Below are 17,051 nucleotides of genomic sequence, written 5' to 3'. Positions count from 1 at the left end.
GCAAAGAAGGAGCGATACCCTAGATCAGGATATCACCCGCTTGCAAGTCGATGAAGGTCTCGTAGGGATCGCGAGATCCAAGTGGCGGTTGACCTTAACAGCTCACAAAGACAGAGCTGACGAGAGTCAAGAGGAAAAAGTCGAGGTCGGAGGGAGTGAAGAGAAAAGCAGCGAATGAGCTGCTGCGTGAACGTCTTGTTCGGTATGTCCGCTGCCGAGGCTTGGCGAGAGAGTCGGAAGGTCCGAAGAAGGATGCTGAAGTGAACAGTAGACTTCGACCAGGGAGAGAGAGCGCAGATTATAGCTCGGCCGGCTTGGATGTAGCGATGCTTCGGGATTGCCGAATGTGATGACGGAAGGACGATGGGACGGAAGGAGAGAAACTCTGTCGTGATGTTGAAGGAGTTTTTGGTGGCAACGTCTGCGCGCTGTGAACTTTGTTTGGCTACGCCACTGTGTGTCGGAGGGACCGATAGTATACTGCGGTGATGAAGGATGGCTGAGAAGCGTTGCGTTGAAGCCAAGACAGTAAGCAAGCTGTTGAATACCGTTCGCTTTCGAGACGTCGTCGAATACGCAGGTCCCAGATCGAGCTGCAGCTGCGCAACACCAATAGTGCAGTCGTGACTGCTCAGCACAAGCCGTGGCGAATAAATTTTGCTTTTGTTGGGAATTGCAGAGTAAGAAGCGCTCAGCCAGTCGGCTCTCACCTCGGATTGGTTGACAGTTGGCACTGGAATGTTTAAGGCCATAAGCCAAACCTTAGGCTCCGTGATGTTGCGGAAGAACCGAAAGCGTGAGTGAGCGCGTATAGCACGTCTGTGCGCAAGCCTCACTCACACATTTATCGCTTTGACAGCTCTGAATCTAAAATGTCGATGTCGTGTTGCCGATTCTTGACTGCAGCACTCTTACAACTCGCCGCCTGGGAAGCGTCTCGACTTGCTCAACAGCATCCTCACCGCCATCCCACGGAAAGTGTTACCCGCAGAGCCTCTCAGTCGCTCCTTCAGCTTTCAAAGAGCGCTCTGTACTGCCACTATGGCCGCATCAACCTCTTCTTCACTCCACGGCCACAGCGACACTACATTGTCACCATCAGTAACCACTTCCTTCGCCGGCTCCTCCACCCTCTACTCTTCCTCATCCGTCGCTCACCATCACCCAGCCGTCCCTACATCCGCCACCAGCCTTAGCGGCACAGACCATCTCTGCGATCTCTTCAACAAACGCATTCGCAGTCTCGTCTATCTCAAGCGCTCCCTCCAAGGCCAACGCGCCTGGCTCCAAACCATTCAGCTTGACCCCGCCGAGCTCGCTTCCGCCTTCGACAATGATCGCATGCACAAACGCACTCTCCGCTACTTTCTCCTCGGTCTCAGCCTCTCCAGCATTCTCGAGATCTCCAAGCCGAGCGATATGGCCCGTGCCATTGTCTCGCTCATCAACGAGCTCGACAGCTACACCGATGACAGTATTCTTTCCCTCACCAGTGGCTCCGCAGCAGCTAGCTTTGGAGCACAAAGAACCAAAATGCGCAGCTTCTTCAAGACTGGCAGGCAAACGCTCAAACGATCGACTGCCGCACAGGCGATCAGCGAGTTCGGCACGCTCGACTCGAGTATAGGCCCCGCATCGACACTAGCGGCGAATGAGCAGAACTCGTATCTGATGGCACCCAACATCCCATTCCAGCTTGACTTCTTCCAGACCTTCTTTACACTCTGCGATATGCTTACTGAAATCTACTACAAGATGCTCTCCTTCCTACCAAGAGATGCGACCGCGGGCTACAACAGCTACCCAGAGGCGGGACCATCAGGCACCTTTGGCCGGGCTTCGTCACCTCCCATCTCCGCCTCAGACAGTACGAGCAACGAATTTGATCGCAACGGAAGCATCAGCCAGGCTTTCTCTGCTGCTGGATTGGAAGTTCACAACGAAACAAGCAGTGACAACAAAACTTTCTTACCTGCCAGCAACACGTCTGCACCAGTGATTAACGGAATAACCCAAGAGTTGCTCCTCAAAGCAGACGCTAAGATCAAAAAGACCATTCATGCTCAGGTCAAAGATTTTGACGTCTTGGCTAGGCAACTGATCAAAAATAAGCTTTCGTCGCTCGGTCCCCTGCTCAAAGATCTCGGTCTAGATACGGCTGGCGGTAGCACGGGTTCAAATTTCCCACCATCTTCGTCGACGGTCGGAGCTTGGTCAGTGACGACAAAAGGTTCATCTATCAGCAGTGGTCTGCCCGCTTCCTCAACCTCTTCGTTACCATTCGGCTTCTCACAATCCTCCAGCACCTCACATTCAACCTTACCGAGCAATACAAGCGGAGGCTCTAAACTGTCTAGCTTCGTCACCAACTCCAGTCTGCCCTCCCACTTCCGCCGGCAACAACAACCACTACCGCCGAGAGACCCTCGCACATCCCAAGACTCTCATCATCACGGACACCATCAGTTCAACCTCGCCACCATACCCAACGAGCCAAACGCTAGAGCAGAAGCTGAAAATGGAGCAAGTGGGGGAATTGGATCACTCATCCGCTCAAGATCAGATAAATTGAGAAAAGTTATGGGTACTGATCGTCCTCCGTCATCTGGTGGACAGCGGGAGACGCCGACTTCGGAGGGAACTAGTTCGATCAGCTCTCCCACAAAGGAGTAGCGTGTTGTGCTGGTTATACCCAATCGAAGCTCGCATCTCTCGTCTTCTTATCTGCGAAACTTGTGTGACATTGGGACTTGGGTGCAGAGCGTTCGAGCGTTCGAGCGTTTGAGTGTTGGGTGGAACTGACTGGGATCAAATCTTTCTATTACCGTGAAGAGACGGACGGGCTTGATCGAACGTCTTCCGCTGCGAGATGGAGGACAGTCTGTGTCGTACGTCTGCTATGGCTTACGATGCACAAGACGAACTGTGACAGTTCTGCGAGTGAGTCTCAAGACTCACAGTGACGTTGCCGCTAAGCTCAGTACATACATTCATAGGATCACACCTCTACCTCTCTTTCGCATTCTTTCAGGTGCGTAATCAAAGCAGAGCAAGAAAGAAGTTGCTTTCCCGCACTAAAGCAATAAAAGATGAGAGTATGGGGGCCTCAACCACTCTTAGCCTTCTTACTCGACCCTCCTCCTCCTCCGCCTCCGCCGTTCGCTGGAGCAACTGACAACTTCCGCTTGCCCCCACTTGACGTTCCTGCGCCTCCCCCACCGCCACCACTGCCATTAGTACTACTAACACCAGCCTGCTGCTTCGCATGGTTCATCTCCTTCTTGTACACTGTTTCAAAGCCTTTTGCGATCTGCAACACTCCTTCGTCCGGCGCGTTGAAGGTGTAGCAATTCTTCAGCATCAATTTGATATCTGCATCGAAAGCTGCAAAGCTATCGTACTTATCCGCTTTGAGTTTTGATTCGATCAAGCTAAGATCCCTTGCGTCATTCTTAGGGATGATATCGAAGTACGTCGGGATGCCAAGCGCGACCGGATCGACTGGTTCGCGGAACAGCAGTGAAGACTGATGGGTTTTCAGTCTGTTCACCAACCCAACAAGGGCACGTTTCTCGTTCGCCTCGAGCTTGGGTGTAACAAGACGAGCCCATTCCTTGCGCCAAAGCTTCTCCAACTCGTCTGCGTGCTGACAAGGTTCGGTTCCAGGAGGGTTGAATTGCCGACAGTTGGCAAATATGAGTTCAATATCAGAAGCAAATTCGCCCATGGTCGAGTAGGCCGCTTGATTGACCTTCTTTTCCGTCGTACTCAAGTCCATCGGCTCCTTGATCTCGTCTAGGTACGTCGGCAGACCATCGCGGATAGGATCCACTGGGAAGCGGAAGAAGATCGAGAAGGGCGACTTCTTGATGACTTGCAGGATGACCTTGCATTTCTTTCCGTTGATAGGCATGTTGGCTGTAGCGCCAACAGGGTCCCTTTCGGCCCACTTGGCGATGTCCTTGGACGGCAATCCACCGGATGACGGAGCAGTGCCGTTCGATGTCAGGGTAGGAGTACCGGAGCTTCTCGACTTGCTCTTCTTGACGCTGGGCGATGCTGCGGCTGCTGGCGAAGCACGGGCAGGTGTTGAAGCTGCGACGACGGCTGGTGGTGGCGACATGGCTGAAGCTTTGGCTGGCTTCGCCTTGCTCGCTTTGGGCACGCTTTCTCCAAGCGCCTCCAAGATATCGTCATCAACACTCTGAGGAGCTGTTGTTGGCGCCGGAGAAGGAGTTCCAGGCGCAGCAGCCTCGCCATCGTTCGTCTTCTTGAGCTTGACCAGTGGCTTCTTCAGCTTCAGCTTCGTAGATAACGGCGTGGAAGCTGCAACCGGAGACTCTTCCGGCACAGCACTTGTCCTAGGCTGAGGCGTGGGAGTGCTCGGGAAAGGCGACTCTTCGACTGCGGGCTTGGTCTTGACCCTGACCTTGAGCGAAGGCTTGGCAGGTGCAAAGCTTGGAGTGGATGCTTCCCTGACTGCTCCAGCATTCGGCACTGACTCGTTCGCGGCAGTTACAGCTGGAGACTCGTCCGGCTTGACAGGCGAAGAGCGATCCGGAGTCTCTTGTACAGTTGCCATGTGCTCGTTGGCAAGCGCCGCCTCGTGAGCTGCCTTCTGTCGTGCTGCTGACTGTTCCAGCGTCTTCTCCATCCTGTTCCACAGAGGGCCAAACACCTTCTCCAGACCAACGGCTTGCTTGTGAGCCCAAGCCTTAGGATCAGGGGTGTAGGTCTTTGCGTTGCTGATCATGAGCTCGAAATCAGCACGCAGCTCGTGTCGATCCTTGTACTGACCGCTGTCGAGCTTGTTCAGAATCGAGCCCAAGTCCATCGGCTCCTTGATGATGTCAAAGTAGTCGGTGGCCTGGTCGCGCACAGGATCGACAGGATTGAGGAAGATAGAAGCATGCTTGTTTTGCATGAGCTTCTTGAGCGTGTTTCTGCAAGCTGTCAAGTCGGCAAAAGACATGCCCGAAGCCTGACCAGGAGCGAGTGGCTTGATCTTCTTGGGTTTGATCTTCTTACGCTCCGCATCGGTTTGCTTGGGCTTCTCGGGAGTATCGAAAGCAACGCGAGGTTTGGCAACGGTATCCTCTTCGGCTGCCACGTTGGGCCTGACAAGCTTGATCTTGGATTTCGAAGGTGACTCCTGAGCAATGGTGTCGATCGCCGACTGGGCACTCGGCATCCTGACACGAAGCTGAACCTTGTGCTGCAGAGGCAAATCCTTCTCCTCAGCAGGTCGGAACAGCAGCTCCGCAAGCTTCAACAACGCCCAGCGTGCCTCGACATCCACATTCGGAGCCAGCAAAGCCGATAAGAAGCCCTCACGTACACCTGCAGATCGCCCAATCTCCCTTTTGAGCGTCTTGAGCATGGCCTCGAGCTGCGCATCGCGAGCTTTCTCAGCCGCATTGACCTGTCCGCTATCTTCTTCGATCAACAATGCTTCAGGTCCGCGCAGGCCTCCGCCACCAAAGACACCTGTACTCATACCCACAGCAAGACCCTCGCATAATGCTCGCGCCAAGGCTCGCTTCACCGTGCGATTCTCGTCGAGGCGAAGAAGCGCAAAGCAGTAGCGTGCCACAATACGGTGGTCGAGGTTGCCCACGAGGAGCAAACAGTTCAAAGCGGCGATACGAACCGGCGTGAAGTTGCCTTGACGCGTGTAGACAAAGAACAGCTGAAGATCCCGGGGCTTCAGATTAGCCAGCATCATTGCCACCTGAAAGTCGAGCGAGGCAAGGGTGATGACGTTGTGATACGAAGGGACGAGGCGGTCCAGCTCTTGCAGACGCTCCACCTCAGCAATTGCATGGGTCAGCAAAAAGCTGTCCTCGTTGGCCGCGTCAGGGTCTTGCGAGCCGGCCATGGCCGAGTCGACGGGAATGAAGGCGCTAGCCACGGCATTGATCGCGCCAGCAAGGTAAAAGTCGTCGACAAAGTGGTTGGTGGAGTTGTCATTGTAGCGTAACAGATTGATCAGGAAGCGTTTGATCTGCGGTGGTGTTCGTCCGTCAGGATCGCGAACACGGCTGATGGCATGAATCAACGCTCGCTGCAAAAAGTAATCGGCAGCATCGCTGAAGTCGTTGGCTCGAGGGATACAGGGCACGTCCAGCGGATCCTCGATGGATGCATCGTCAGGCGGATCATGGCAGAACTGCGATCGAAAGAGCTTGAGCAGGTGGAAGAGGCCGAGATTGTCGAGCTGCGGAATAGCGCAATGGACCAGCGCATGTACCGCCTCCGTACGGACACGGTAAAAGTACTTGTTGACAAGCACAGTACGCGTGAGCATACTACATGTCACCAATGACGGCATCTGTGCGAGCGCATGGACAGCAGAGACCTGTGCGACGACATCCCGATCTCGCTGAAGCTGCGAGACCCACATGTAGTCCGGCTGTTCAAAGTGGATGCTGGCGAGCCACTCAAAGTCGGCGTCCATGCGAATCCACTCGTATGGCGCTGAAGACATCTTCTCTTCGTCCTCTTCAGTCCAATCTGCTACTTTCCACTCTTCTCGCGCCTTCTCGTCTTCCCACATACCCAGACCGAAGCCCAAATCGATGAGTCCAATGGCTTCTTGCGCTTCTTGATCACCTTGTGCTGCTGCAGCTGCCGCTGCCTGGCGGGCCTGGAATCGCTTCGTATTTCGACGCACACGTTTGTACTTGGTGTTAAACGGTACTTCGTATCGTTTGGCAGGGCCTTTGATCTCGAGCACGTGCTCATACGGCGTTCCGTCTGCCTCGTGAATTCGCACTGTCATCTGACCTTCGAACAGAGGTACGGGATTCGCGGCAAGTGCGTCGCCCGGTCGGGCTGCAGCAAACTGGGCAGCTGGAACCTCTTGACGAATGTGCATCTCGATGAGGAGCTTCTTACGGTTGAAGTTGGCGCTGCAGATGAAACGCGGGCAGCCACTACCACGGATCCAGTGCTCGGTAAAGAGACGAAGGTCGGCTCCACTGACCTTACGACAAGTTCGAAGGAACTGCTGCGTACTGAGCATGTTGTTTGTCATCTCACCAGTCATGGCCTGGAGAAAGACTTTTGGAATAACACGGCCGAGACCGACTGAGGCACCCATCTTTCGCAGTCGTCGATCGAGAATGTGAAGCACCAAGGGAGCCTTGAGATTGACAAATGGTAATGTAGCCGGGTCAGGTGGCTCAAAAGCACCTGCTTCGTAGAGAGGTGGCATGCCAATGTCCCACGCACAGAGTCGATCGAGATCCTTCTTGAGTCGGAATCGGTATTCATTGTTACCCATGAGCCTGCGTAAGAAAAGACCATTCATATACAAGCTGAGACCGTTGACGAGCCAGGTGTCGGCCCACGTAGCTTGAATGATGTTGACACCGACCCACTGGAAAGCAATGGCATGACTGAGCACCTGGCGATTCTCGATAGCTTGGTCGATGACGGATGTCGGATGAAGAAGATCGTTGGAGCAAATGGCCATCATGGATTGAGTGCTACAATCTTGCGGTGGCTCTTCGACGAAGACCATACGGAAGGCGTTGAATGGATAGGAGCCGTACTCCTGTGAGAAGAAGTCGAGAGCCTGTCGTGTGAAGCTGATGGAGCTGCGCAACTCTTCCTCTCGACCCGGCAAGCAGAAGGCGAGGATTTCAGGCTGACCAGAGTCATCCAACGCAGGAGGCACGCCCGAGGTGAGATCTGTGATGGTGCCTGTCGCAATCTGACCGGCGTGGCGATTGTTGGCTTCGATGCGCATGATGTGGAAGGGACCGGCAGCAAAGGCGACGTGCTGAACCGAAGTAGGGACAGCCTGAGTGTAGCAAAAGACGGTTTTGGAAGGATTGTTGGGATGCGTCACCTGTTCCATCAAGTCACCAGTGCAGACCACGACAACCTGTGAGTCAGGATCGGCAGTGTCGGCACTGTTTGCTGCCGCCAGCTCCAGTGCGGTCGTGTTTCCATTGGCATCTGCTGCATCTTCCTCGTCGTCGGCTGTATTGAGCGACTTGGGCACGATGAGCTCGAATTCCCATGTACACCTCTCCCACAAGCTATCCACGCATGGAACCCAGCAGCGTGCGGCATCCGGTGAGGATGCGATGGTGAAGAGATGAGGTACGCGGTAGGGCGCGTCTGCAGTCGGACGGATAAACTGAATGCCATCTGTTGGATCTTTGAGGTAGTAGTCGACCCTGACGGTGGTAGGTGCGAGCTCGTTGGACGAGGAAGAACCTCCTGGTGTCGGAGCATCATCTGGAGCGATACTTGCTGCTCTGCTGCCTGCACGTCGTGACTGTACATGAACATCTGGTGGAATGAGGATGCTAAGTTCGCCATGAACGCCGTCGGATGCAGCTGCGTAGATCCGCCGTTTGAGTTCGGGATAGCGATGGACATCGCGTATACCTGAGACCGTTGCGCCGGTGAGGTGGTCTGCGTATGAGAATTCAGCAGGTTGCCCTGATACTGAAGTTGATTGCACAAAAGCTTGTCGGCAGTTGAGATGGATGGTGCGAAGACTGCGATGGGTTGGGACGATGGTGAGTTCTGTGAAGCCAGTCACTGTGCCGTTGAAGCCAAGGTCGAGGACAACACGCTGATGACTGACTGTGAAGCCGCGATATGCGGCTGTGCCTCGCTGCTTGGACATCTTGACGAACGATGTCGAGCCGTCTGGCTACCCGTTGTCGAACGCAGAAGTTCCACGAAGCCGATGGGCGAACACCTCCGGATGAGGCGGTATTGACCCCTCAAGAACAGTATGTGTTGTCTGCGATGCCTACGATTTGATCTGTAGTATGTATTGCGCCCCGCTTTGCTGGGATTAGGCTGCTAGGATAGGACTCGCTGCAGCAGAGTCGCTATGTTGGGTTGCATGAGGCTGCACGTGGATGCCTGGCAAGAGAACGTCGAGTGCGTGCGAGCGATCCTTAAGAGAGAGATAGAAGGCCGAGCTGGGTGCTGCTTGTGCGGGTAAGGGCGAGATAAGGTGATCTGTTGTGAGAGTCGAAAAGCGAACCGAAGCGAATGTGAATGCAGAAAGAGCTGCACTGCGAAACGTCGCAAAGATGGAAGTGAAGAAAGGCGAGTCAGCCTACTCGGAATGATCGACGGCTTGGGTTCCGGTGATGAAAGGGAGATGAGAAGGGATCGTAGAGAATGAGGTGATCCCATGGATGTGGATCGGTTATGGAGTGAGACTCAGCGAGCGTATTGGCTATTATTGGCCTTCCAAAAGTCACACAGACAACTCAAAGTCGCGTCAAGCACACACGGAAATCGGACTTTTGTCTGCTCGCCTCACTCACTGAAGCAGGCATTCTCCGCATCGGGTCAGTGCTCGATCGGGCTCAAAGTTGCGATCGTAACAAATTTCGATCCTGAATGCCTTCAGCGACTTGAAACGAGTGGGCGTTGCTCAACACGGACATTCTTCTCGTCTCTCACACCATCTTCATCCATCACACTTCGACCCTTGAGGCCGCTGTCGCCGTCGTACACTATGGTGGCCACGTTACAGAGCGTCCTGCCTGCGCCAAAGTACAGCGCCGCTGTTGCCTCCCATGATGATGACAACAAAGAGTACGACAACGCGGAAGCCGGACCCTCCACCTCACCTTCCGCTTCCGCGTCCACTTCCACTTCCAACGTCCCACCTTACGGTCAGCGAGCATCATGGCGACCACGAACACAAGCCGACTTTGGTGGCGGAGGTGCATACCCGGAATGTCACATCGCACAATACCCGCTCGACATGGGCCGAACAAGGTCAGCTGCAGGAGGCAACAAGATCGCCATGCGCGTAGACGGCGAGGGCAACAAGCGATACGATGCAATCGTCAAGCAAGGTTTGAGACCAGGACAGACTGTTCAGACAGAGTACAAGGATCTTGTACCTCTCTCCCAGCGCACTGACCTCAAGGACAAGGATCGAGCATCAGGCTTCGAGCGTCCATCACAAGAAGAAGTGATGAGCACAACCGAACGAACACGTCTCGCACTCGAAGCACTCACAAAGACCAGATCCAAATCTACCGTCGCCAAACCCGTCAGTCAAGCCGGTGCAAGGCAAGATGCACAGTTCATTCGTTATACACCAGGTCAACAAGGAGCAGGGAATGGCACACAACGAATCATCAAGATGACCGAAGCAGCACGCGATCCACTGGAACCGCCCCGTCATCGATTCAAGAAAGTCGCCCCTGGTCCACCTTCTCCACCACCACCCGTTCTTCGCTCACCACCACGCAAAGTTACAGCACAGGAGCAGAAGGATTGGATGATTCCACCCGCAATTTCAAATTGGAAGAACAACAAGGGTTATACTATTCCACTTGACAAGCGTCTCGCTGCGGACGGAAGTGGCATCAAGGATGTTGTGATTAACGACAACTTTGCTCAGCTTGCAGAGGCGCTCAATCTTGCGGATAGACACGCAAGGGAGGAAGTACGACAGCGTAGTATCATGCAGCAGAAGCTTGCGGCTAAAGAGAAGGCTGCAAAGGAGGAGCATCTGCGGAATCTTGCACAGCGCGCACGAGAGGAGCGTGCGGGACTTTCTTCCGCTACACCTTCTGTCTCTGGTCGTGGTGGAGACGACGATGACGATGTAGCTTCACGACTGGATGACTCGGATGTACCTTCACGCAGCCGCGGTGGTGCTGTTGCATCCGGCAGCCGCGGTGGTGGCATGTCAGCGATGCTTGCAGGCTACGGATCCGATTCAGACTCCGGATCAGGCTCTTCTGCCGGTGAAGGCGACGAAGATGACGAAGGAGCACGCGAACGCGATCGTATCCGAGAGGAACGACGTCGCGAGAGAGAACGTGAACTTCGCATGTCCAATATGGGTACTGAACAACGTGCCAAGCAACTTCTACGAGAGCAAAACCGAGATATCTCTGAAAAAGTCGCTCTTGGCCTTGCGAAACCAACTGCGTCTAAGGATTCGATGACAGACAGTCGTCTGTTCAACCAGGAATCACTTTCAGCCGGGTACGGTGATGAAGATAGTTACAATCTTTACGATAAGCCTCTGTTTTCGGGAAGTTCGGCTGCTGCCGCTATCTATCGTCGTCCAGCAGGGAGGGGTGGAGCTGATGATATTTATGGAGCAGGTGGTGGTGATGAGGGTGCGTTTGAGGAAGAGCTTAAGAACAACGATCGATTCGGGTTGGGTCAAAGCAAGTTCAAAGGTGCCGAGGATGCTGATGCCGGTCCATCTGGTGGTGCAGGTGGGGAGAGATCAGGTCCGGTTCAGTTTGAAAAGGACACAACGGATCCTTTCGCAATCAACCAGTTCTTGGATGATGCAAAGCGAGGAATTAAGCGTTCAGGACTCGAGTCTTCTGACTCACGCAAGAAACAGCGCGACAAAGATGCCTGATCCGCAATCAACCGTTGGAATGCAATCAGATACCACCCTTTCACAACATCTTGTTTTTCTTTCATCTCTGCTGTCCTTGAGGGAGAGTGTGTGGAAACATCTCACAAAGGTCTCGCAAACACCTCGCACTCGGTGGCCATGAGAAAAGGAGATACGCATTTACATAAAAAACAATGACAAAGCTTTTGTTGCTAATTACATCTGAGCCAGTAAAGGAACTCTAAACAGTGGCAATAATCTCGGACGCTGTCTCCAAAGCCGAGATCATCTTGACACATTCCTTCCTCCTAGCCACAACGTGGTCCGATTCCTTCATCAACTCCTCAAGTACATCGGGCCTGTAGATCTCCTGAAGCAACTCCTTCTGCATCTGATCCTTGGACTGTGTGACCAAGTTGAGCATGATACACTTAGGAACCATTGAGATGGTCTCGACCTTGACGACGTTAAAGTAGCTCTGGATGAGGAGTTTGACGACTTCGGTCTCGAGCTGTTCACGTTGACTGAATTGACCGGAAGCCTTGAGCGACGGCGGTGGAGCTTCCATGAGTGCCTTCTTTGCTTTGACTGCTGGGTTGGTCTGCTGACCCTTCTGGAAGAAAGAGCCAAAGAAGCCAGATTCATTCTTGAGCGAGACATCGAGGTCCTTGTCGTTGTTGATCCCTTGCGGATTGGGCTTCTTCGGGTCATGTGCAGGCTGGGGTGGGTTGAGACGCTCGTTGACAATCTCCATAGCACGATGACCACTGATGAAGTCTGGGTGACCCGTGTTGAGGTAGACGGCCTCTGCAGCGACAAAGTCCGAGACAAGCTTGGTAGTAGGAGCCATGCACTTTTTGAAGAACTGGATGACGACCGAGTTGAAACGCTCACGAAGCGCAGGGAATCGTCGGAAGTTGGAGTTCTTGGCGAGGAGCTGTGCAAGAATGCGCACCAACTCGTCGTAGACAAGAGAGCAGCAGCGGAGGGCAGGATCTTCGAGACGCTTGATCTGCTGCTTGACAATGACCTCGAAAGCGGTGGTGCCGACGAAGAGAGCTGGAGAAGAACCGGACGAGTTGTATAGGATAGTGCGAATGTCGGTGTCCTTGACCACGTCGAAGGGGTCGATGGCCTTGACACCATTGCTGTAGAGTTCGTGGAAGACGAAGCTGATACGAGCACCGCCTGCGAGCTCGTTGACAGTGAGATCGTTCGAGTTACCGTCAATGACAGTGCGGAACTCGTTGGCAAACTCGGTGATGATCTGGAGAACGACACCTGCGTTGTTGGTCTCGCCCATAGGACCGCCCAATGCCTGAAGCTCAGCCTGGAACTTGGCAAGCTGGCTGCCGATCTTGTTCTTGATGTCGGGCAATGTGTTGCGAATGTGGTGCATGAGGATGGTGTTGAGCTTGCGGGCAAGGAAGGGAGTACCGCAGTATTGGGCTTTGCTGCGGTAGCTAGGGTGGTTCTCGAAGAACTCCTTTTCGGCGCTGAGAGCGGCGCTGACGAGCTTCTTTTGGTCAATGTCACGCTGACCTCGGTTGACGACGGGAACGTAGCCGAGACGAAGAGGGATGACACGACCAGCAAGAATGTCGACAACGTCGGTACCAGCGTCCATGAGGTCAACCTTGGTGAGCACACCAACGGTACGAGTACCCTCGGGATCCACTTCACGGGCAAGCTTGAGACCGTCCGAGTTGGCAAGATCGGTGTTGGCAGCAGTGACGGCAAGGATAACGGCGTTGGGTTTGGAGATGAACTTGAGCACCATGTCTCGGATCTGACGCTCAATATCTCTGGGCTGGTCACCGACGGGCACCTTTGTAAGACCGGGAAGGTCGACAAGGGTGAGTGTGAGGACGTGTGGCGAGTAGATGCGAAGGTTGATGGGCTGAGGTGAGATACCGGCGTTTTTGCCAGTCTTGAGCTCGGTGTCGCGGACGATCTCGTCACGGATCTTGTCAAAGTCGAAGAACTTCTCGCCGGGAAGGTGAAGGAACTCTCCCCACTCGTCTGCATTGTTGGCGCCCTTCTCTGAGCCTGCTGGAGCTGCATCGCCGGGTTTCGAGGTGGCAGGACGGTTGATAAGCTGAAGAACGAGAGGACGGCGAGTCACGATACCGGTACCACGGGGCAAGAAGTCACGACCGACAATGTTTTCGAGTACACTCGACTTGCCCGAGGATTGGGAGCCGAGCACCGTGATCTGGGGCAAGTCGATGGGGTTCTGGATGCCAACATTGTTGAAGGCATCCTGAAGCTTGTTGACAAGCTTGATGAGCGACTGGTCCATCGCCATGTTGGGAAGTGTGTCCGGATCGCTCCGCCTAGATCAACGAGCGAGGGAGCGAGGGAGCAAGGGAGAAGAAGAGCGGGTGATGTGCGGGGTGCGAAAGGAGTGCTCGGCCTATAATGCGCACAGCACTATTTGTGTGTGGATGGGATTCGTTCCGCCGTGAGCTGTTGGTGAGAGCGGATTGCGACTGCTGAGAAAAAGTAATGCAATGATGACGAGATCAGCTTTGTTCAGATATACGTGGCGGTGAAGCAGTGGAACTTGGCAGGTGTGCCAATGTTGTGGTGCAGTCGTGGTGGCTTGACTGTTTTGCCAAAGCGGATGCGGACGATGGGCGGGTGTTGAGAAGAAAGCATCCGTGCGGGGCCCTGGGAGAAAGAACACTGCGGGTGTGCACTGTCGAGGAAAGAGAAGGCGGCTGTGTATAAACTTACCTGCGAGTATGGCTAGCTCTTGAGTCGACGAGGTTGAGGAGAGTGGTGATGATGCCGAAAGGGTTACGAGGTGGAGTAGGAAGGCAAGTCGTTGTTGAATCGACTCGTGATACGCAAGCGAGGCTGGTGTGCTCTGTTGTGTGTGTTGCTTGTGCGTATCTCTGATGACAGGAGCGAGCGAATTTGCGTTCAGCGTGTTGGTTCAAGCGTCTCGCTTTAGAGTGGAGAGAGCTTGCACAATTTCCTCAGCCAAATGTGCTCTGATCGGCACAGCCCCTCTTTCCGCTGTTGTTGTGGATGGAAAATCGAAAACATGTCAGCTCTACCTCACTAACACCGCGATAGTTTCTGGCCATCAACCAGGACACGGCCGATAAGAAGAAAAATCTAAATGCCAGAGCTTCCACGTCAAGCGCCGCAACGTCGATTGCAGCACCCGAAAAGGAACCTTCGAGCAAATTGAGCTGCGAGAGAAGCAATAACGTTGACGGTCTCGACCAGCAAAGGCCATAGCCAACCTGTTCGCGGCCTGCCCTGCTTTCATAGCGAATACTGCCTTCGATGCTGCCAATGGTTAGGGGTTCAAGGTGATCCTTGAAACGCTGCGCCATGTACGCGAGTGTGATGGTGGAAGCTTCCTGTTCTGTGTGTCTCACAGTCTATCGAAGCAAGCGGTGAATTGCAATTTTCCAGCTTCCAGCCACGAGCACACAAGGACAGCAGCTTCCACATCACCGGGCTTCCGAGTTTTTGGCGTCAGTCAGTCAGTCAGTCAGTGCAACACTTGGTGTGGGCCTTCGCTTTCCTTTTGGCCCGCATTCTGACAGACACTCCAACAGAGCACGGCCCCTCTCTGCGCTGCTACATACATAATTTCGCATCCAGCTTGCTCCTCCTTTCCACCTTCTCCTCCTTCTTTCTCTTCGTCAAGCACCCATCCACCTGCTCACCTCCATACCGACGCTTTTCTTCTTCTCAAAGAAGAACACGGTCAACTCGCCAAGGACCCATCTACGCTCCACCTCACTCGACCCGGCTCAAGCCTCATTCTGCTGTCGTCGTCGCCGCCGCTGTCGATATTCCCATCACAACAGGTCTTCAAAACATTGCAAGCCCTTCACTATGAAGCCCTCTGTCGCTGCTGCCCTGGCCGCCTTTGTTCTGGCAGAGGTGGTTTCCGCTGACGCCGCTGCCCGACCTCAGTTCGCCCCTACCTCGATCCAGGCTCCCTTCATCGAGCAGTTCACCCCAGACTGGTCCGAACGATGGCAGTCTTCCCAAGCCTCCAAGTTCCAGAAGGAGGGCGACACCGAGGCATTCAAGTACGACGGTGTCTGGTCCGTCGAGGAGCCTCAAGTTTTGCCCGGTCTCGCAGGTGATGCTGGTCTTGTTCTCAAGTCCCAGGCCAAGCAACACGCTATTTCGCACCTCTTTGATAAGCCCATCGACCCCAAGGGCATGCCTCTTGTAGTCCAGTACGAGGTCAAGCTTCAAAAGGGTCTCAGCTGCGGCGGTGCCTACATCAAGCTTCTCTCTGCCACCGAAGCCGGCGTCACACCCGAAGAGTTCTCAGACAAGACTCCATACACCATCATGTTCGGTCCCGACAAGTGTGGTGCGACTAACAAGGTTCACTTTATCTTCCGTCACAAGAACCCCAAGACGGGCGAATACGAGGAGAAGCACGTCAAGTACCCCGTCTACCCTAAGCTCTCCAAGACCTCGACGCTGTACACCCTTGTGGTGCAGCCAGATCAGACTTTCGAGATCTTCATCAACAACGAGAGCAAGAAGAAGGGTTCCTTGCTCGAGGACTTTGAGCCTCCCGTCAACCCTCCTGCCGAGATTGACGACCCAGAGGACAAGAAGCCCGCTGACTGGGTTGAGCAGGCCAAGATCCCTGACCCTACCGCTACTAAGCCTGATGACTGGGATGAGGACGCACCGCTCGAGATCCCCGACGAGGATGCCGTCAAGCCTGATGGTTGGCTCGAGGATGAGCCATTGACCATCCCGGACCCTGACGCACAGAAGCCCGAAGAGTGGGACGAGGAGGAGGATGGAGAGTGGTTCGCTCCCAGCATTCCCAACCCCAAGTGTGAAGCTGCTGCTGGTTGTGGCGAGTGGGTCCGACCCATGATCCGCAACCCCGCATACAAGGGCAAGTGGTCAGCACCTCTGATCGACAACCCCGAGTACAAGGGTGTTTGGGCTCCTCGCAAGATCCCCAACCCCAACTACTTTGAGGACAAGACGCCTGCCGACTTCAATCCTATCGGCGGTGTCGGCTTCGAGCTCTGGACCATGGACGAGGACATCCTGTTCGATAACATTTACGTCGGTCACGACCCAGCCCAAGCCAAGGCTTTCTCCGCAGAGACTTTCGACCAAAAGTTCAAGATCGAGCAGGGTCAGGAAGAAAAGGAGCAGGAGACCGCCACTAAGAAGGCTGAAGCGGCCGCAGAAGCAGCTGCCGGTTTCGTCGGTCAGGTTCGCACTCACGTCAACACTTTCATAGGTAAAGCACGACAGGATCCCATTGAAGCTATCAAGGAGATGCCTCAGGTCGCAGGTGGTCTTGGCGCTGCTTTTGCTGGGTTGCTCGGTCTTGTTGGTCTCTTGGGAGGTGTTCTGGGTGGTAGCAGCAAGGTTCAGGTCACAACTAAGGACGGTAAGAAGGTCGACGCTCCTACGGCTGCTGAAGGCAAGGCAAAGGAGGTTGCCGCTTCAGCTAAGGCTACTGCTGTTCAGGCGAAAGATGCTGTTAAAAAGCGTGCCAACGCTGTCGCTGCCAAGGTTGGCGATGCTGAGGATGACGAGTAAAAGCATCGATTCTCAAAAAAAATCTGTTCTTCTGTATGTCTTTGTTAGTCGTCGTTGAAACAGTGATTATAGGTTTTGCATTTCATCCTTTGCTATTGCTGTCGGTCTGACCATGGTTTGTGAATGC

At 54.2% G+C, this 17,051-nt stretch overlaps 5 protein-coding genes across 5 annotated transcripts; 3 read left to right on the top strand and 2 right to left on the bottom strand.

Annotated features, from left to right (window-relative positions):
- Positions 1 to 1,041: 1,041 nt before the first annotated feature.
- On the top strand, positions 1,042 to 2,673 carry UHO2_03269 (uncharacterized protein; the record flags this gene model as incomplete). The annotated part of the gene is made up of 1 exon (XM_041558184.1): positions 1,042 to 2,673. The coding sequence occupies one exon, from the start codon at positions 1,042 to 1,044 to the stop codon at positions 2,671 to 2,673; it is 1,632 nt and encodes a 543-aa protein (XP_041414118.1).
- Positions 2,674 to 3,106: 433 nt separating this feature from the next.
- On the bottom strand, positions 3,107 to 8,647 carry UHO2_03268 (uncharacterized protein; the record flags this gene model as incomplete). The annotated part of the gene is made up of 1 exon (XM_041558183.1): positions 3,107 to 8,647. One exon carries the CDS (start codon positions 8,645 to 8,647, stop codon positions 3,107 to 3,109), a length of 5,541 nt encoding a protein of 1,846 aa, XP_041414117.1.
- Positions 8,648 to 9,499: 852 nt separating this feature from the next.
- Positions 9,500 to 11,383, top strand: UHO2_03267 (putative transcriptional coregulator Snw1; the record flags this gene model as incomplete). The annotated part of the gene is made up of 1 exon (XM_041558182.1): positions 9,500 to 11,383. The coding sequence occupies one exon, from the start codon at positions 9,500 to 9,502 to the stop codon at positions 11,381 to 11,383; it is 1,884 nt and encodes a 627-aa protein (XP_041414116.1).
- A 220-nt stretch (positions 11,384 to 11,603) lies between these two features.
- UHO2_03266 (putative VPS1 - member of the dynamin family of GTPases) lies at positions 11,604 to 13,670 on the bottom strand (the record flags this gene model as incomplete). Its single annotated transcript, XM_041558181.1, has 1 exon — positions 11,604 to 13,670. One exon carries the CDS (start codon positions 13,668 to 13,670, stop codon positions 11,604 to 11,606), a length of 2,067 nt encoding a protein of 688 aa, XP_041414115.1.
- Positions 13,671 to 15,223: 1,553 nt separating this feature from the next.
- UHO2_03265 (putative calnexin) lies at positions 15,224 to 16,924 on the top strand (the record flags this gene model as incomplete). The annotated part of the gene is made up of 1 exon (XM_041558180.1): positions 15,224 to 16,924. One exon carries the CDS (start codon positions 15,224 to 15,226, stop codon positions 16,922 to 16,924), a length of 1,701 nt encoding a protein of 566 aa, XP_041414114.1.
- Between the last annotated feature and the right edge of the window lie 127 nt (positions 16,925 to 17,051).

Source organism: Ustilago hordei, assembly GCF_900519145.1.
Source record: "Ustilago hordei strain Uho2 genome assembly, contig: UHO2_contig_05, whole genome shotgun sequence".
Taxonomy (NCBI): domain Eukaryota; kingdom Fungi; phylum Basidiomycota; class Ustilaginomycetes; order Ustilaginales; family Ustilaginaceae; genus Ustilago; species Ustilago hordei.
Note: the sequence above shows the minus strand (reverse complement) of the source record. Positions and strands in the feature narration are given on the sequence as shown.